Here is a 21,575-nt window from a genome sequence, read left to right as displayed (position 1 = left end):
TATGCACTTGTCTGAGGCTTGAATCCAGAACTGAGTTAAATAGGGAGAGAGGTGGGATATGAAGCATCCATTGTGCTAGAGCCAGGCATTGTAGTTCTAGAGCTAGTGTATAAAAACAGTGATTCATTTGCTCTTCTGGTCCCATATTACGGACAAGTCATCTCACACTCCAACAGGTAAGGTTAGTTTAATAGGCTATTTAGTAGCAGCTATATTCTTTCTAAAGCAGTAATTTATTTGTAATCTAGGCTTACCTTTACCCAAATAAGTGTGTTTTCTAATATTCCTCCCAAACACGTTTATAAACAAAATTTGCAATTCGTTTAAGCATAGTAAAATGTGTACTTCCTGAAAATATCAGGATTTGCCTTCAAGTTAGCACTTTACATTTTAATCGTTTTCTGTTATTAGCCATTTGTTGTACTACAGTAGTAATCATTTAAGTCTAAAAGATTAAGGACTCTGTTTTAGTAGAAGGATTTCTAATTTTGAGGTTAAATCTTGTACCTTTTTAGGCCTTCCTGTATGTCCTTGTTGTCCAGTGAGGTTCAAAAGGAATAAATCTGGCGTTTTAAAAAATCCTTTGCCACAGTGTGACCCCTATTTAAAAACGTGTAATTTCTACGACTCAGAGCCACAGATATTTTTCTTAACTGGGAGTGAGTATATTAGGTGTCTGCCTCCCTTGAAATGATCTTCAGTTATTAAAATTGTTCTGGTCATGGTCCTACGAGTTTTATACCTAAATTCAATATATGGTTGATCTTAGGAGTCTGGATCCAGCTTTTTCCCATATTATGTTCAAACCAAAAGTTCCCTTGAGACTCCCTTCATTTTTACTGTATCACTAAATGCATGTATCACGTAAGATAACTACCAGATGTCATAACTCATTGTTTAAATTATTATTTAGCTTGTCTTCTCAGTGTTTTAAGATTTATATTGCATTGTATAACAAAAACTACTTCATGTTGTTCAGTGCTAATTCATATGTATGTAATGTACTTAATAAAATCTTTTCATGCTGGTTCTGTAAAATTTCTTAATTAACTCCTAATGGTGTAAAAATTCCTACTCTAACATATTTGAAAAAGATTGCTTAACATCCTGTGGAAGAAACTTTTAATCTGTTGTTCATTTTGTAGGTTATTGAAGACAATGGTGTTCGAAGAGTTGTTGTGGTTCCTCAGGCACCAGAGTTTCATCCTGGTGGTCACACAGTCATCCATCGTTCTCCACATCCTCCTCTGCCTAGTTTCATTCCTGTACCAACCATGATGCCCCCTCCACCACGCCACATGTACTCACCAGTAACTGGAGCTGGAGACATGGCAACACAGTATATGACACAGTATCAGTCTTCACAAGTATATGGAGATGTAGGTAAGTTATCTAAAAATATTCCTGTTTTATGGAGTTGGCTATTTTTTCCTTGGATATAATAGTACTATTACTATATAAAAGAAACAAAAAATGGTAACAATATCACAATCATTATCTGTTATTCAAACACTATGTTAAGGGAACTCTATTCAATACTCTGTAATGACCTATATGGGAAAAGAATCTAAAAGAGTGGATACATGTATATGTATAACTGATTCACTTTGCTGTACACCTGAAACTAACACAACATTGTAAATCAACTATACTCCAATAAAACTTAATTTAAAAACAAAACAAAAAAACACTATGTTAAATGTTTCATCCTCATGATCACCTTTCAAGGCAGATGAGTAAACAGAAAATCAAAGAGGGAAAGTAACTTCTGTCATGCAGCAATATTTAGTGGGGACACATTCAAACAAGAGGTCTTCTTTGTCCTGCTGCTCTCCGGGCTCTGAGGAAATTTTTTAGCCAGGAATAATCATGCTACTGTTAAATCCTGAAGCCTCTGATGCCACTAACCAAAGTTGCTTGGTTCTGTAAGATACTAAAAAAACAGTAAGACATAACATCTGCCCTCAGGGAGTTTAAATTGTTGGGAAGAATAGACAGCTACACACACACAAAATAATAATCTTATTCTTTCCTATGGCTTTAAATACCGTCTATATACTGACAGTTCTTAAATTTGTATCTTCAGTCAAAACCTCTCCTCTGAGTCACAGACTTTTATTTCTAACTGCTTTTTTTTTTTTTTTTTTTGGACCATGCCATGCGGCTTACGAGATCTCAGTTCCCCAACCGGGGGTTGAACCCTGGCACAGCAGCGAAAGCCCAGAATCCTAACCACTAGGCCACCAGGGAACTCCCGTAAATGCCTTCTTGATAACTCCACTTAAATTGTCTCATACATCTCAGTTATAGCATTTTAAAACATAAACCTCAATGATGGAACCTGCTTTTCTCTGCCGTCTTCATCCCGATAGATAGTACCACTGTCCACTCAGTTTGCTCAAGAGAAAAACCAGACGTGGCCACATTTGATTCCTCCTCTTTCAACCCCCACTTCAACTGGTATCTACTTTCAGAAGTTTCCCAAATCAATCTACTTTTTCTCCACTGCTCCTCAGTTCTAGTCCACCATCAGCTCTTGTAGGACAGCTGCAACCACTGCCTTCCAGTTGGTTTTCTGCTGTCATTCTTGCCCCCAACCATCCAGGCTCAGCCAGAGTAATCATTTTAAAATACAAATCAGACCATTCTTCTGTTTAGCAGATTTCAGTGACTTTCCATCACATTTAGAATAAAATCCTAAACCCTTCTCCTGGACCAGGATTTCTCAACCTCAGCACTCTAGATCTTTGAGGAAGGATAAGTCTTTATTGTGGAGGACAGAACTGTGCATTATAGGATATTTAGAAGAATCCCTGCCCTCTACCCACTAGAGGCCTGTAGCACACAACTCCAGCCCTCACCCTGACTCGATTGTGACAACTAAAAATATCTCCAGACATTACCAGATGACTCCTGGGGGCCAGGAGTGAGGCTGGTTGCAAACTGCTGCCCTGGACAAGATCCTGCCTTGTCCCACTTTTTCCCATGCATGTGCCCCACCTTCAGTTTTTCAGAACCAAGCTCCTTCTTGCCTCAATGCTTCTGCAAATGGGGTTCTCTCTACCAGAAGTGCCCTTCCCCCTTTTCCATGCAAGGCTTCTTTCTTTATTTATTTTTCTTTAGATTTCAGCTTTCAGAGAGATCTTCCCTAACCTATCCTTGTCAGTCAGTCTCTAGCACTGAAACCTTTTGTTTCTTTCACAGAACTTAACACAATTTGATTTTTTTGTTCTTTTTTTGGATGTCTTTCTCCCTTATTTAACTGTAAACCACCTAAGAACTGAATCTGTTTTATTCATCACTGTTTTCCTTGCATTTAATCAGTACCTGTCATTTACGCTTAGTAAATCTATAGAAGAAATAACTCTGAATACAAAATTTAAATTGTGTAGCACAGCCTGTAAGTAGTAGGTGTATTATATATATTATGTAATATATTACATTTTTCTCAAACTTATTTCTATTGCCCAAGTAATGCATATTAATTCCATAGCTCTGAGTGTGGTTTGGTTTTCTGCATTTCTAACAAATTTCCAGGTGAGGCTCATGCAGTGGTCCAATGAACTTAATTTACTATAAATCGGTCTCTTCCATTTTTTTACTCCTAATTATGACTTAGCTTTTTAAAATGTGTTTGAGAGGGACTTCCCTGGTGGCGAAGTGGTTAAGAATCCGCCTGCCAATGCAGGAGGCACGGGTTCGATCCCTGGTCCGGGAAGATCCCACATGCCACAGAGCAACTAAGCCCGTGTGCTACATCTACTGAGCCTGCACTCTATAGCCCACGAGCCACAACTACTGAGCCCACGTGCTGCAACTGCTGAAGCCTGCACACCTAGAGCCCATGCTCTGCAACAAGAGAAGCCACAGCAATAAGAAGCCCACGCACCGCAACGAAGAGTAGCCCCCCCCCCTTGGGCATCCCTGGTGGCGCAGTGGTTGAGAGTCCGCCTGCCGATGCAGGGGATGCGGGTTCGTGCCCCGGTCTGGGAGGATCCCATATGCCGCGGAGCGGCTGGGCCCGTGAGCCATGGCCGCTGAGCCTGCGCATCCGGAGCCTGTGCTCCGCAACGGGAGAGGCCACAACAGTGAGAGGCCCGCGTACGGCAAAAAAAAAAAAAAAGAGTAGCCCCCTCTCGCCACAACTAGAGAAAGTCCGCGCAGCAGCGAAGACCCAATGCAGCAATCAATCAATCAATCAATATTTTTTTAAAATGTGCCTGAGCAAATTATAAGAAAAAGCTAAATAGTACAATTTACTACTGTTTTACATTGTTGAAACCCATTGTTATTCAGAGGAGATATGCATTAGAATGTATGAATATGATTCACAGCAATGAGAAGGAAAGCGAAGCATACAAATCTACGAAGAGCACTAATCTGAAAACTAGCTACCCAGTGATGGAAGATAAGAGTCATATTGTATTTGAGGTTATAAGCCAAGGAATTTACCACTAGATCCTAGTAACTTACAGTAGTTTTACAGTAGTTTTATAATTAGTAGCTGCCTCCATGACCCCTTTTCCATCTATATTTTGTTTGGATTCCCAAAGTGGGACCTAATCCAACATTTCACTGTCAACAACTATGGTTATTGAGCCTGAAATTTGCTAGACACTATGCTCATACATGTATTATCTCACTTAAGCCTCAATAAAGTCCTCCAAAATACAGATAAAGAAACTGAAGCTCAGAAATGTTAAGTAATTTCTGCAAGGTCACAACTAGTTCACTGTTAGGATTTTAACCCTCTCAGATCTGTTTGATAATAAATTTCCTGTTACTACAACATATTTTTTATCTTCCCCTCATGGTTCATTTATCATTCTACTTGCATAGTAAATGAAATATAAAAACATTTGGATAACTACATTTTTAAAGTATGCACTAATTAATTACAGTCCTTGTGGGTTTTTTTTTTTTTTTTTTTTTTTTTTTTTTTTTTTTTTCTGTACGCGGGCCTCTCACTGCTGTGGCCTCTCCCGTTGCGGAGCACAGGCTCTGGACACACAGGCTCCGCGGCCATGGCTCGCGGGCCCAGCCGCTCCGCGGCATGTGGGATCTTCCGGGATCGGGGCACGAACCCGTGTCCCCTGCATCGGCAGGCGGACTCTCAACCACTGCGCCACCAGGGAAGCCCTTTGTGGGTTTTTTTTATTGAGATAATTCACATAACAAAATTCACCATTTTAAAGTGTACAGTTCAGTGATTTTTAGTATATTCACTAGATACTACATTCACTACTGCTATTTAATTTCAACACATTTCTATCATCCCAAAAAGAAACTCTGTGTCTATTAAGAGTCAGTCCCAATTCCCCCTTTTCCCCCAACTCTTAATCTACTTTCTGTCTCTATGGATTTGTCTACTCTAGAGATTTCATGTAAATGTTCATACAATATATAGCCTTTTGTATCTAGCATTTTTCACTTAGCATACTGTTTTCAAGGTATATTTCAAGCTTGCCCCATGGTAAGTACTCCTCTCCTTTTTATGGCTGAAAAATATTCCATTATGTGGATGTAATTTTGTTTTTCCATTCATTAGTTGATAGACATTTGGGTTGTTTCCACTTTTTGTCAGTTATGAATAATGATGCTGTGACATTTGTGTACAAGTTTTTGTGTAGACATATGGTTTCATTTCTCCTGGGTATATAACTAAGAGTGGAATTACTGGCTTATATGGTAATTGTATGTTTAACTTTTTGAAGAACTGCAAAATTGTTTTCCATAGTGACTGTACTATTTTACATTCCTACCAGCAACGTATGAGAGTTCTAATTTCTTCCTATCGTTGCCAAAATTTGTCTTTAGATTCTAGCCGTCCCAGTGAGTGTGAAGGATTATCTCAGTATGGTTTTGATTTGCTTGTCCCTAGTAACTACTGATGTTGAGCATCTTTTCATTTGCTTATTGGCAATTTTTGTATCATCTTTGGAAAGATGTGTTTAAATCCTTCACCTTTTTTTTTTTTTTTTTTTGCGGTACGTGGGCCTCTCACTGCTGTGGCCTCTCCTGTTGCGGAGCACAGGCTCCGGACGCGCAGGCTCAGCGGCCATGGGTCACGGGCCCAGCCGCTCCGCGGCACGTGGGATCTTCCCGGACCCTGCATTGGCAGGTGGACTCTCAACCACTGCGCCACCAGGGAAGCCCCTTCACCTCTTTTTAATTGGGTTATTTATCTTTTTGTTGAGTTGTAAATGTTTTTATATATTTTGGAGACAAGTCTCTTATCGGATATATGATTTGCAGATATTTTCTCCCATGTTGTTTCTACTTTTTTGATGGTATCCTTTGATGCAGAAAAGTTTTTAATTTTAATGAAGTCCACCTTATTTTTTCTTTGATTCCTTGTATTTTTGGTGTCATATCTAAGAAATTATTATCAAATCCAAAGTCGTGCAGATATGTGCTTGTTTCCTTCTATAAGTTTTATAGTTTTAGCTCCTACATTTAGGTCTTTGATTCATTTTGAGTTAATTTTTGTGTATAATATGAAGTAAGGCTCTAAACTTAACTCTTTTACTTGTACATATCCAAATTCCTGGGTTTTTATTTTAATATTATTGTGCATATCCTTACAGTATTCAAGAATATTATACTAATTTTCTTAAATCACTGATAAAACTTTTTTTACTGAGATTTTTGAGGCTTTTCCTTTTAAACATATTTTCCTCACTACAGATTTTAAATTTACAATGAGAATGAACTCTGAGGACAACTGATTTAACAATATTTATGAGGGTATTGATTTATATTGCTCTATGACTTATTAGAATGAATACATTCTAAGTCTCAGCCCTGAGTTTACAATATCTGAAGATGTAATACTCTGTACCTAGATTCTGTTATTAGTTAACAGTCCCACTCACTTCTTTTTGCTGACTCTTAAAACCTTATTTTTTTAGTGATGATTTGCTTTTTTTGAATCATAAGGGAATTTAGGTAGGTGGAGATTTTCTGTTTACTAGTTGATATGTTTGAAGTTGAAAGAGATGCTAAAAGTAATGGCTACAAAAGAGTAAAAGAAGAACTGTACACAGCTCAGTTCAGCTCTTATTCCCCACCTGTAATAGTCATAGCATACCACCAAGCTGTTTCTATGGAGATTAATAGTTGAGAAAAGAGGAAGGAAAGAAGTGTCTATAAGATTACAGTTATGGGCCTCCCTGGTGGCGCAAGTGGTTGAGAGTCCGCCTGCCGATGCAGGGGATACGGGTTCGTGGCCCGGTCTGGGAGGATCCCATATGCCGCGGAGCGGCTGGGCCCGTGAGCCATGGCCGCTGAGCCTGCGCCTCCGGAGCCTGCGCGTCCGGAGCCTGTGCTCCGCAACGGGGGAGGCCACAACAGTGAGAGGCCCGCATACCGAAAAAAAAAAAAAAAAGATTACAGTTATAATCAAGTCACAAAGCTTGGTTCTCGCAGTTGGTGGAGACACAGAAATAGCTTTGTTATGCAAGATTATTCTTTGAAATATTTTATAATATATAAATTTTATATAATATAGATAGATTTATTTCCTGTTCTTTTCTCATGCCATAAATGGGTTTGGAGACAGTGACCTTTTTAAATGTCTTATTTTTTATTTCTTCTTAGATGCCCACTCTACACATGGAAGGTCCAACTTTAGAGATGAAAGATCTAGTAAGACATATGAACGTTTGCAGAAAAAATTAAAGGATCGCCAAGGAACACAGAAGGATAAAATGAACAGTCCACCATCATCACCCCAGAAATGCCCTTCTCCCATAAATGAACATAATGGGCTTATGAAAGGGCAGAATGCTAGTGGTGTAAACATAGGATCAGCAAAGAACAAGTCAGGAAGGGGGAAAGGTGGTGCACAAATTGATACAGAAATAGAAGGTAACTATTTAAAGTAAAATATATTCTAACTGTACTTTTTATCATCATTTAACCTACTAAAAGTATATTCTAACCTTTCAGTCATTTCGTCATGCTTCACATAAACTGTCGATTAATAGCCTAACACTTCTTTAAATGTGAGGGGAAAGTTTTAGAACCTAAATTGTTACTAGGGTATTTCTTTTTACATTTTGGGAAAGCTCAATTAATAATTTCACCTATATCTAAACTTTACTAACCAAGAGAAATTTCTCTTTGATAGGAAAACTCAAAGTTCATACAGATTCCTTTCCTTCTTCTTTCTGGACCTAGATAAGGCTATGCTGATTTTTATCAAAACTCTTTAATCCTCCCAGCTTCTTTATACGCAAGTCCCTGATAGCAACTAGTTCTGTCATTTACCAATCTATTTATATACTATGTAGTTAGGATAGAGTATTGTCCATTTCTTTCTTCAAAAGTTCTTTTGTTTCAAAATCCCCATGTTTCCCTTGGATCCTTCCTTTAACCTGTGACTTTCACCATATGAACTCTGAGCCTTACTTCCTTTTCTTTAAAATTTCCATTCCCCATCAACAAATTTAATGCTTTAACAGCCTCTTGGCTTGTATATTAACGTTTATCAAAATGTTCTCCCATATTTTTGAGACCTTCTGATCATTCTTTTCAGCACTGATGTTTCAGAAGAGTTAAGCTAAAGTTTCAGATACATCAGTGGTGGCTATAAGTTATGGTCAAGTCAATTATATTCCTATTTTGGGAACCACAGTTAAGGCATGTCATGAAACAAATAGTTAACTTGTCGTTAAGAGGTATGAGATTGGCAAATAAGGACTTTCCAGAGAGAGAGTATTCTTTACTTTTTTTTTTTTAAGTATAAAAATGTACTTTCTGTAAAACGTATTGACTAGTTCAGATGTATATAGTGGTATTATAATTAGTAATCACGATTAAAACAGACATAGAAACTGAGGCAGAAGAACTCTAAAGAGCCACAAGCTGCTGAATATGAACTAAGAGGTAAAAACTAGAAAATAAAACTCTCAAATACCAACCACTTGGTATATGTTTTAGAAGACATATTGGGAAGGGAGTGGGATGACTGCATTTAGGTTCTTTTTTATTTAATATTCAAAAAAAAATTTTTTTTTTAAGAAAAAGATGAAGAAACTAAAGCTTTTGAAGCACTTCTTTCCAACATTGTCAAACCAGTGGTAAGTATCTTATGTATTTTCTTGACATTTATGTTTAGTATATTCGTATAGGATTTTGGTATATTCAGGCCTTGTTTAAAACTTAACTATATGTAAGGAATGTGAGGTCAGTAGTGGATCAGTACAGATCTGACATAAGGTGAGATAGTTTAATCAGTGAAGCAGAATACTCAACCAAGAATTTTTAAACAAGGTTTTAATATATGCTCAATGACATTGGAAATGACTGGACCAAGCAAAGATCTAATAAGGAGTATAGGTCCAACTGATTATCATTTTTTTAAAAACCCATTTATATTATTTCCAAATTAAATATATCCAATTAACTCCTTATACAAAAAGAGTTAAAATAAAAGCATAGAAGAAAGTTAATATTCCCCAGTCCCTTTTTTGTGTGGATGTAATAGAAGAAATCAGAAAATCAGAAAAAGGTATGACAGCAAAACTAGCTACATAAAATTTTCTGCATATTTTTAGAATAGCCTAAATAAAGGCTATCATTCTAATAGAAAAAGTATTTCCATCAGATAAGAAAAATTAAAGTGCTTGTACAAACTGAAATTTTTTTTAATAAATTTATTTATTTTTGGCGGCGTTGGGTCTTCGTTGCTGCACGCGGGCTTTCTCTAGGTGCAGCGAGTGGGGGCTACTCTTCGTTGTGGTGCACGGGCTTCTCATTGCAGTGGCTTCTCTTGTTGCAGAGCACGGGATCTAGGTGCGCGCGCTTCAGTAGTTGTGGCTCGTGGGCTCAGTAGTCATGGCTCACGAGCTCTAGAGTGCAGGCTCAGTAGTTGTGGCGCACAGGCTTAGTTGCTCCACAGCATGTGGGATCTTCCCAGACCAGGGCTTGAACCCGTGTCCCTTGCGTTAGCAGGCGGATTCTTAACCACTGCCCACAAGCCACCAGGGAAGTCTCAAACAATTTTTTTAAACCTATTAAGACCCCAAAGGGTTCTTTACTAGTAAGTAAGAGAAATATAAAGTAAACTTTTCTAAAACTGTCTCATTTCTCAATAAAAAGGTCTCATTTCTCAATAAAAGCTACACAAATGAAAATGTTTGTTGCAGCATTAATAATCAACAAAAATAAAATAAAGGAATGCACAGATAAGTTGGGATATTTTCACGGGACAGAATGATAATAGGCATTTTAAAATATGTGTATGGGGCCTCCCTGGTGGCGCAGTGGTTGAGAGTCCGCCTGCCGATGCAGGGGATACGGGTTCGTGCCCCGGTCTGGGAGGATCCCATATGCCACGGAGCGGCTGGGCCCGTGAGCCATGGCCGCTGAGCCTGCGCATCCGGAGCCTGTGCTCCGCAACGGGAGAGGCCACAACAGTGAGAGGCCCGCGTACAGCAAAAAAAAAAATAAAAAATAAAAAATAAAAAATAAATAAAATATGTGTATGAAGAGTGCAAAAACATGCAAAGAAACTTTAGTAAGGAGAAATGCTGGAGATCAAGCTGTTTGGACACCATGATTACAGCCTTATGAATAAAAAAACGTTAAAGTTAGTGACTTCCCTCGTGGCACAGTGGTTAAGAATCTGCCTGCCAACGCAGGGGACACAGGTTCGAGCCCTGGTTCAGGAAGATCCCACATGCCGCGGAGCAACTAAGCCCACGCGCCAGAACTACTGAGCCTGTGCTCTAGAGCCCACAAGCCACAAATACTGAGCCTGTGTGCCACAACTACTGAAGCCCGCATGCCTAGAGCCCGTGCTCTGCAACAAGAGAAGCCACCGCAGTGAGGAGCCCACCCACCACAAGAGTAGCCCCTGCTCGCCGTAACTAGCAAAAGCCCACACACAGCAGCGAAGACCCAACGCAGCCAAAAATAAAATAAATAAATTAGTTTAAAAAATAAATAAAATACTGTTTTTAAAAAATCTACTGACATCTTTAATAATGATTAAAACTAGACATATCATTACCTTTTTACTCTCAGAATTATTACCCCTTCCTGTGTGGTTACTAGAACCAGTATCTTACTACAGGGTTCCTTAGGCTCAACCTTTGAGTTATCTTCAGAATATTTCTCTCACTTCCTAATCCTCACACGCAGACAAGAATCAGGTATTACCATTTCAGTAGCTTCCTAGCTAGACGTTGTTTAACCCAACAGACAGCTTTTCTTCAAGAATGGTTTTGATCACTACCCAACAAAGACCACAAGCTTCCTCAAAAGTTAAAATAGGGCTTCCTTGGTGGCGCAGTGGTTGGGAGTCCGCCTGCCGATGCACGGGACATGGGTTCGTGCCCCGCTCTGGGAGGATCCCACGTGCTGCGGAGCGGCTGGGCCCGTGAGCCGTGGCCGCTGGGCCTGCGCGTCCGGAGCCTGTGCTCTGCAGCGGGAGAGGCCACAACAGTGAGAGAGGCCCGCGTACAGCAAAAAAAAAAAAGTTAAAATATACTGTACATAATTCAACCACTTCTATTTTCATGTTTGCCTACTACCATTTAGTCTTTGTCAGTACTCACACGTATTTTTACATGGTCATGTCTATTTTCAGCTACTGTCTAGAAGTGGATTCAGAATGGAAGGATTGTGGGGACTTCCCTGGCAGTCCAGTGGTTAAGACTCCACACTTGCACTGCAGGGAGTGTGGGTTCGATCCCTGGTTGGGGAACTAAAATCCTGCATGCCGTGTGGCACGGCCAAAAGATAAAACAAATTTTTTTTTATTTTTTTAAATAAAAAATGGAAGCATTGTGTAGCAAAAAAAGAATTGAATTATTCAGGCCCTAGTCACTAGTTGAGTGACCTCAGACAAGTCACTTAACTTTTCTGAATGTGTTTCATCTATGAAATGAAGATAGTTATGTCTGTTTTGCCTGCTTTAGAGCATAATTATAAGGATCAGGTGAGGTGGATATAAAAGGAAATTTTACTTCTAAAGTAGCATACAAATAGAAGACATATTTCAGATGATTTCTGTATCTGTATTTTTAACCCTCATTATTCACCTCTTCCTCTAGAACCACATTTCCTGAAGCATCCTAAAGAATACCCAAGTTTGTATGTTTTGCCAACAACTAGAACTTCATGTAGAAAACCAAATTCTTCATCATTTTTCCTAAACTATTTTCTCTTCTCCATTGTTCCTCTAAAATAAAGAAGGAATTGGATTAGATCCCTTTAGTTTTCTAATTCCTTTCAGTATTTCCATCAATGAACACTTACTCATCCAGATTTCTCTGGCTCACAGTATCAGTATTATCTTAGATTTCTTCTTTACCTTTAATTCTCCCCATGCCAAACTGAATTACAAGCTTTATCCTTTTTTTTGCTATAAATTTCTAGGATCTACTTTTTCCTGGAGACACACACACACACACACACACACAACCTCATGTTTACACAGGAATTTCACAGTACCTTAATGGCAGTCCACTTCTCTTTCTTCTTTACAACTGGTTACATCCTTCTGAAACCAGCACCAGAAGACAGCATTTTTAGGCATTTTTCAGACTACATTCATTCTCCTTGATCTCCCTCCAGTGTTTGACATTGTTGATCATTTCCTCGTTCTCCTGTCATCCTTTTTTTTTTTTTTTTTTTTTTTTTGCTGTACGCGGGCCTCTCACTGCTGTGGCCTCTCCCGTTGCGGAGCACAGGCTCCGGACACACAGGCTCCGCGGCCATGGCTCGCGGGCCCAGCCGCTCCGCGGCATGTGGGATCCTCCGGGATCGGGGCACGAACCCGTGTCCCCTGCATCGGCAGGCGGACTCTCAACCACTGCGCCACCAGGGAAGCCCTCCTGTCATCCTTTTAATGGTCCACTATCTATCTCTCTCTCTTTCTCCCTTAATCATGGTTCATGAGCATGAAATTACTAGGTAACTTTTAAAAATACACACTCACACATGTTCCAGCAGCTTACCCATTTCTTTTCTACCAAAATTATATCCCATCCCAAATCCTTTAAAATTCTATTCAAAATTCACTTCTCATGAAGTTTTCCATAGCAACCCTAGTGTAATCTTTTGTGCCTTAACATTTATATGCAAGTAATAAAGTACCTTTTTTAAAGAATGAGTTGGGACCAAGAGTTTTTCTGTAAAAATGGATTGTCTAGAAAAGTTGAAATTAGCAGTATGTCTAATTTTTTTTTAAGCTATACTTGGTAAATTCAACATAGTATCCTGGAAAAGTCTATTTACTTTAGTTAAAATTTTAATTGATAGTATTCTACCAGTGTTAATTTCTTAGTTTTGACAGAAATACATCATTATATAAAATGTTAACATTAGAGGAAGCTGGGTAGAAAGTATACAGAACTCTGTATGTATACTATCTTCCTAACTTTTCTGTAAATCTAGATTTATTCCCCAAAACCATTTTAAATATACTGTATTTGAGTAATTAAGGTAAACAGATCATTTCACGAATTTTTATAGATGACACCTGGAACCTAAAAGGTTGAGAGTTTAGTATCACCAAGCAAATTAGTGACAAGTCTTCTGTCTCCCTGCTTAGTCTTTTCTCTATTGCCTATGCTTTTGATGATGTAATCAGTACCCACAAAGCCTAATAAGCTTTATAATGTAGATGCCAGTTAATGCTATTAACTGACCTACCTTCAGAATACCGTTCACTTCCCTCTTCTCACAGTTTTAACACAGTTATGATCATCCCATAAAATCAAGAAACTCTAAAGGGTATAGATATATGTATGTTAACAGTATGTTTGTTTAAAAAAGGAAAGAAAACCTTACACAGTTACAAGATTAATAGCCAGATGGACACTGGTTAAAACAAGGAATCACTTTTAAGTCCATTGTAATTGAAACATAGTACTGTACTAAGACTTTTTAAAGACAGCATGACAGTAAATATTACATTTCCTGTGACTCAGCAGAAGCAAAATAAATACAGTAACAGTCTTCTAAACTTATTCAAGCTTTGAGAGCTTTGAAAAGGAGAGAAAGTTATGCTTGTGTATAGATTGTTTATTCTGCCTAATTCAAGACAGGGGCTTCATCCTAGTGGTTAGTGGTTTTGTTTTGTTTGTTTGTTTTATTGTCTTTGACTAAGATAGTCATTAAATGTAGATAATTTTAAAGCAAGCTTTTACATTAATGTCTGGGTATTGATATAATCTGATACCTTTCTTACCAATCTTTAGTTTAAATCAAATCCCTAGACTTTTTTTTCCTCTTTATTAGACTTTTTTTTATAAAAGTAATCCAAAATGTAAAAATGCTATTAAGACCTCCTGTTTTTCTCTCACATCTCTCTTCATCCCACCACACATACTCACAAAATCCCCAAAGGTAAGGATTAGTACATTTTTACAGTACATTTTCAGATATTTGTATGCGTTTTTTAATTTCTTTAACACAGCTGAAATCATAGCATATATATTTCTTTGCAGCTTCCGTTTTTCCTCTATTACATAGCACCAGTATATTGAGGATCTCTTTAAATGTCAGCACGTACATGTCTACCTCATTTTCTGAACACCTGCATAGTAATATGTTAAGAAGCTATACCAATTTCCAGTTTCTTGCCACTATTAAGAGTGCTGCGACGAGTATTCTTAAGGGTGTATATTTATGTACTTATGTAAGTTTACGGAATATTATCATGAAAAAAATTCCTGGAAGTAGAATTTCTGAATCAAAAAGTAAACACATTTTAAATTTTTATAATGGTTCCCAAGTAGCTCTACATAGGGATTGTACCAATCTATACTCCTATCCTCATTTAAGAGACCACCCATTTCTCCAGACCCTCACCACACTAGATATTAATCCAGTATTTCATCCATTAATTAGTTTTAATCTTCCCTAACCCAGTGGATGAAAAGTAGTATCTTGTTTTAAGTTACAGTTATTTAATTATGAATGTAGTTAGATATATTTTATATATTTTTTATTTTAAATATTATTCAGTTATATTTCTTTGGACAGTCCATGTCCTTTGCTCATTTTTCTGTTGAGGTTTTGGTATTTTTCTTATTGTTAGACACTTTCTAAAGTGAGGAAATGGAACCCTTTCAAGCATGTTACAAGTGGGTTTTTTCTGCCCTTCTTTCGACTGTATATGATGTTTACACTAATAGTTTTAGACGGCCCCAAACGGTCTTTAAACCTTTGTTGAGCCTATCCGCTCTTGCACAGCAAATTGTATCTCATCTACAAAAGGACAGGTTTCTATTTGTGAGCCATTTTATGTAAGTAGTTAGATATATTTTATTTAATCTTGAAACCCCATTAGATTTTTTTACTGTTTGTTGTGCACATTACAGTTGTTTCAAAGAGCTTTCAAATATTATGTTTTTGCAGGCCTCAGACATCCAGGCAAGGACAGTAGTACTTACCTGGTCACCTCCTTCCAGCCTCATTAATGGCGAAACAGATGAGACTACTGTACCAGAGCTCTATGGTTATGAAATTCTGGTCTCAAGTACTGGAAAAGATGGGAAATATAAAAGTGTATATGCGTAGGTATTTGTTATGTTTTACTCCCTCCCATTATATAAGTTAATGGTTTATCAAAAACAGCTTAAAACTAATTCTGTGCTATTTTCCCTCTTCATGCTTTTATTTTGAATCTATAAGTTGACCAGTGATAGTAATTTCAATGTAAATAGTCCAAATGCCGGCTGGTTCACATTTCTGTCTACACTCCCTTGGAATAATCACTTTCATTGCCCACATTCAGCTTTTTTATTTTTCAGTAGGCTCCCTAATAGATATTTCATTATTCACATATTCCTGAGACATAAATATAAATTGTAGTATGTAGAAGCCAGGACCAGAAATGGAGAACTCATATTGTGAACTCATGCAATGTGATATTGCTCCTCTAGGGAGTTGGATTTAATTCTTACATGTACAAGTTCATATCCCATTGTAAAATGAATTTAGTACCATTGTTCCTCATTTGTATGTTGGTATGTTAATAATCATACTTTGAAAAATCATAGTTCTCTTTTCTTGGTTCTAAAGCATATTATATACCAAGAAGCCTTAGAAAGTATCAGTGGCTAAAATTGTGACGTTTATGATTGATGGTTGTAAAATAAATTATTTTTCTCTTCTTATTCATATAGAAATTGCTTATTCTGATGAAAAAGAGTAAAGTCGATTACTAGTTATAATTTCACCACCAGGAAGATTGTAAAGGAGGTGGTTAGCCATTTGAATGATCATTATTAACACACAACACTGGATACATCAGCCTTCTTGGTATCTTTTTTTCAGAAAAATAGCTAGTATGGGGAAGAAAGGAAAGAGAAACTGCTCCAGTGACTGTCATCTAGCAACATAAGTGTGTTTATTCTATTTCTTTTTCTTAAAAGAGACAAAACCTACCTAAGAGGTAAACAGAGGGTAAAGGACCATTAACCTAAAGGTTTCTTTTTGTGTTAATGGCTGTTCTAGTTTGATATGGCTGCTTTCTAAGAGAAAGGATTTATCTCCATTTGCAGCCTGACCAGAGAGCACAAGAGGGACATTAGTCAACCTCAGTCACCTTTTTTACCCTGCACCAATTAAGGTCTCTTTCTGAGGCTGCTACTACAACTGTCTGATTCATTAAGGTGTACTTCTATCAGTGAGACATGTTTCCTTTCTCATACGATTCACTGGCTTTGATTTGAGAAACAGGATAGCTGTGGAAGGAAAGTGGGAGGGAGGTGGGAGGTTGGAGGAAGAAGTCCATAAAGTGGAAAGGAGAGAAACTTAACTGAAGGAAATGAAACAGAGAACAGTGATTTAAAAGAAAAGGAAGAGAAAACAGGCTAGTTTGTTGGCTACATACCCAAATAATAGTTGTATCAAATGATTACTTAAGAAAATATGTGCTATTATATTTGAAAATTTAATAGTGGCCATAAAAAATGCTTTACCTTAAATTATAATTCAGGTTTTTTTTAATCTTCTCATTAAACTGAAACATTTTAAATAAAGTTGTGTTATATTTTAAATAAAATCCAGTAGTGGCAGACTCCTTGTATAAATTTGGTAGGTTTGATTTCAGTAGTACATGTGTTATTTAGCATTTTAATTATATACCAGTGGATTTTCAAATAATTGAAAATGGTTCTGTTTCTTCAGTAAGCTAAGTATCTTCCCTAACTCCACAGGGGGAAAAAAAAAGTCTGGCTTACACAATTGATTTGCTTAGCATACCTTTTTGTTTTAAAGTGGTATTCAGGTACATGCTTAAGTTCAGCATATATCTTAATTTTACACAAACTGCATATTAGTGCAATCTGAATGTGGTTACAGTTGGAAAAGAAGCAGTATAATTTCATAAAGTACCACAAACTGTAGTGTACATAATACATATCCTCTGGAATGCTTTATCAGATAACGAAATGTTGCCTTTTTTTCCCCCAGAGGAGAAGAAACCAGTGTCACTTTAAATGATCTCAAACCAGCTACTGATTACCATGCAAAGTAAGGAATTCCTATATGTTGCTTTTATATGATATAGCATAGGCTTTGTTTGTTTTTAATGATTTCCTTAAAAGTCTAGAATATAATTTAAATATTAATTTTGGATTAAAAACATGGGTTTTGTAGACTTTGATTTTTCTTGTGGTATAATTATCAACACTTTCCACAAAAAACAAAAACATTTAACTCAAATGTTGTATTGAAGGGTAAATCACCCTGTTTGTAGGACCTAGGGATTAGAATGAATATACAGATAATATGTATAATATAGCTGTAATATCTAATTAAGCACTGGAAAATTGTCCCAGCTTTTGAAACTTTTACAAAACAGAATCATAAATAATATTTCCTACTTACGTATTTTTACCCCATCCTATTTTGTACAAGTTTGGGATATTAAAACTCTGAGAATTTCATAACATTTAATTAGGATAACTTAGATACTGTTTTGTTCTGCACAGTTCTTCTTTTATAACTTACCAAAATTATTTTATAGACTCTAGGGTCTCCCCAGCTGGGACTCAGTATAACGATTTAGTCAGTCACCTCTGTTTTTAAAAAGAACACTTGCAGTTGGGATTATTCCTATTAAACTATTAAATTAAGTTTTCAATTATACATCCTATGGATAAACCCAAAGTATCATCCAACCTAATATTTTTCAAACTGTGGATTGCAACCATTATTGAATCATGAAATTAATTTTGTGGGTTATATTCAGAATTTTTAAAGTTAAATATAATCAAATGGAATAGAAAGTATCAATATATTACCATAGTTCAGGATATTGTTTCAGGGTACTTGTGCGTGCGTGTGTGTGTGTGTGTGTGTGTAAATGCATATCTCAGAGACACAGTCACAGTTTAAAATGTATTCTTACTTTCGGCAGTCAGGAAAATATGAAAGCCCCCAGCCTATTCTATTTTTCTTTTTTTTAAGGGTCACCCTTTATTTCTGATATGCATATTTTCTCAATAGAACATTTAGAGGGCATCTTACTGACTTGCCTGTACTTAAAGGTGATGCTATAGAATGGCAGGATACAGTGATTCTATCTGCAGGTTAAAACAATTTATTCTATCACCTTAGAGTCCAGGCAGAATACAATTCTATAAAGGGAACTCCTTCCGAAGCTGAAACCTTTACCACCTTAAGCTGTGAACCTGACATACCTAATCCACCAAGGATAGCCAATCGGACCAAAAATTCACTCACTTTGCAATGGAAGGTAAGAATATTCTCTAGAGTATTTCCAACTGGACATTTGTTTTCCTTTTTTTTCTTCTGTAGTATTAAACTTCATTTGTTTTTGGAGACAAAAAGAGGTTTAAGCTAACTTGCTCTTGCTCTTCACATGTATTAAATAGGCATTTGTTCCTTATATCCTAAAATAACACTCTTATCAGTTTTTCTTACTATAATGTTAAGTATAGCAGAAAAGATTGATTTATAATTAGCAGCCCTTATACTGAATTTGTGATGACACTGCAATGTGTAATTCTCAGGCTCATTACTACTTTCTATAATACTCTGTAATGACACCTTTATATCCTGAATTTTATCCTAAAATGAGATTCATAATAACTAGACTCATCGTTTTTAAAATATTAATATGCCTTAAAGGAGGAATAAAATTATTTTTAATAGAATAATATATTTTTTAATATATAAATATTTGTGCCCAGCTACACAAGAAGATGAAATGGAAAGACACTAGATAGAATTGGTAATTCACACACCACAGACATCATTGTCATTGGTGACATGATTTTCTGAAATGATACCTAAGTCTTGGTAAATTTCTGAATAAAATTAAGTACAAGCTTTCCCAAGTTGCACAGTGGTTGCATTTGGGGGAATACAGTAACTGTTAAAACTATATCACAAATACCTTGTAAAATGGAACTAGGATCTAGGCAGTAATAATTATAAACAGATATTTCACCTGTATGGATGTCCAGGAGCACATTCAAAAGTCCTAGAGGAAAAGAACAATTCTTCATCGTACTGAAATGAAGGTGAAATTCTTTAGTTTTAGAGTGATTAAATACTGGGGAAAAAATGACCAAAAAAGCTGAAATTTTCACCACTGAAAAGTAACAGATTGGTGAATTAGCAGTCTTAGGCAGTTGACACGTGGAGTCTAGAATCAGAGATCCAGACAGTATGCCCTCTTGGAGTTCCTTTCAAAACACTAGTTCTTTCACTTTTTAGTGTATTACACAATATCACTTTCAGATTGTAAGTTGAGTTTTAATGAAAATGACAGGATCTATCCCAGGAGCTTAAAGCTGATAAAACCTTCTGATAAAAGGCAAAGTTTATTTATTTATTTTTTAAAGGATTATAGGGCTTCCCTGGTGGCTCAGTGGTTAAGAATCCACCTGCAAATGCAGGGGACATGGGTTCAAGCCCTGGTCTGGGAAGATCCCACATGCCGCGGAGCAACTAAGCCTGTGCACCACAACTACTGAGCCTGCGCTCTAGAGCTCGCAAGCCGCAACTACTGAAGCCTGCACACCTAGAGCCTGTGCTCTGCAACAAGAGAAGCCACCGCAATGAGAAGCCCGTGCACTGCAACAAAGAGTAGACCCCACTCGCCGCAACTAGAGAAAGCCCACACAGGGCAACAAAGACCCAACGCAGCCAAAAATAATAAATTTTTAAAAAAAGGGATTATAAAAGTTAAGAGATCTTGGGCCTCCCTGGTGGCGCAGTGGTTAAGAGTCCGCCTGCCGATGCAGGGGATACGGGTTCGTGCCCCGGTCTGGGAGGATCCCATATGCCGCGGAGCGGCTGGGCCCGTGAGCCATGGCCGCTGGGCCTGCGCATCCGGAGCCTGTGCTCCGCAACGGGAGAGGCCACAACAGTGAGAGGCCCACATACCGCAAAAAGAAAAAAAAAAAAAGTTAAGAGATCTTGATAAAAGAGATTGTTCAGTGTTCATAAAAATTTGAGTAGCCTCTTGATTTGTTTTCTTTTCTTGAAGTTAAAAGGATTATAGGATTAAAGGATTATAGGATACATGTATTTCTGTATTCTCTGCGCATTTTTCCAGGACTAAATCCTAGAGAACATCTGCAACACACAATAGGTGCCTTAGATTGGATCGTCACAATATGTTTTATAAAAGTACTAATTTGTACTCATTTTGTTTGTTTTTTGGTGTTTGTTTTAGGCACCTAGTGACAATGGTTCTAAAATCCAAAGTTTTATTTTAGAATGGGATGAGGTAAGTACATTTAAACTTTTTAAATTAGGCTAAAATGTATGCATATCCTCAGGCAGAAATACCTTTTTGTTTATGGTGTATGAGTCAGCTGATGGTGTTCTTAGAAACCATTACTGACCAGACTTCCCAGTGTTCTAGTTGTTTTCAACTAAACCACCATCACAGCTATCACTTGGTTAATTAACTTGATGGAATATTTTCTTTCACATCAGCCTTAAAGGCAAGCATGTTCATTTACTGTGACTGCTTTAACACATCACCACAAACTGAGTGGCTTAAAACAACACTTTTATTCTCTTATAATTCTCGAAACCAGAAATCCAGAATGGCTTTCACTGGGCCAAAACCAAGGTGTCACCACGGCCGTGCTTACTCCAGGGACTCTAGGGCAGAACCCATTTCCTTGCCTTTTCCAGCTCTGGAGGCTGTGCTCATTACTTGGTTCATGGCCACGTCAGATTGCCTTTTCTCCCCCTGCTGCCATTATCACATGGCCTTCTTCCTCTCTGTCTTCAAGTCCTCCTCTGCTTCCCTCTTAAAAAGGACACTTGTAATTCCATTTAGGACCCACCCAGATAATCCAGGATAATCTCTCCACATCTCAAGAGCCTTACCTTAACCACATTTGTACAGTTCCTGCTACATATGAGGTAACATTCACAGGTTCCAGGGATTAGGATCTGGATAACGTTGGGGGCTGTTATTCAGCCTACCACAGCAAACGTACTGGGCTTTATTGTTTAGTACTTTGTTTTACTGTCATGTATATATATCATGTTCTCTTTTGCCCTGCTGCTTCACTGCAGCTAAGAGGAGGGGCCAGAGGGAGTAGAAGAAATTCCACTAA

The 21,575-nt window shown here is 37.5% G+C and overlaps 1 protein-coding gene across 6 annotated transcripts in view; it reads left to right on the top strand.

The window, feature by feature from the left end:
- The window catches only part of FNDC3A (fibronectin type III domain containing 3A), a 173,176-nt gene that overhangs the window by 112,622 nt on the left and 38,979 nt on the right, over positions 1 to 21,575 (top strand). For all 6 annotated transcript variants that reach the window (XM_060079607.1, XM_060079603.1, XM_060079604.1 and 3 more), the window contains 7 exons: positions 1,146 to 1,383; positions 7,600 to 7,869; positions 9,025 to 9,083; positions 15,376 to 15,533; positions 17,437 to 17,496; positions 18,586 to 18,724; positions 20,675 to 20,728. In XM_060079607.1, coding sequence (XP_059935590.1) covers positions 1,146 to 1,383; positions 7,600 to 7,869; positions 9,025 to 9,083; positions 15,376 to 15,533; positions 17,437 to 17,496; positions 18,586 to 18,724; positions 20,675 to 20,728 — 978 coding nt within the window. The remainder of the gene's footprint in view (positions 1 to 1,145; positions 1,384 to 7,599; positions 7,870 to 9,024; positions 9,084 to 15,375; positions 15,534 to 17,436; positions 17,497 to 18,585; positions 18,725 to 20,674; positions 20,729 to 21,575) is intronic.

Source organism: Mesoplodon densirostris, chromosome 17, assembly GCF_025265405.1.
Source record: "Mesoplodon densirostris isolate mMesDen1 chromosome 17, mMesDen1 primary haplotype, whole genome shotgun sequence".
Lineage (NCBI taxonomy): Eukaryota > Metazoa > Chordata > Mammalia > Artiodactyla > Ziphiidae > Mesoplodon > Mesoplodon densirostris.
This window is presented reverse-complemented; position numbering and strand designations above follow the sequence as displayed.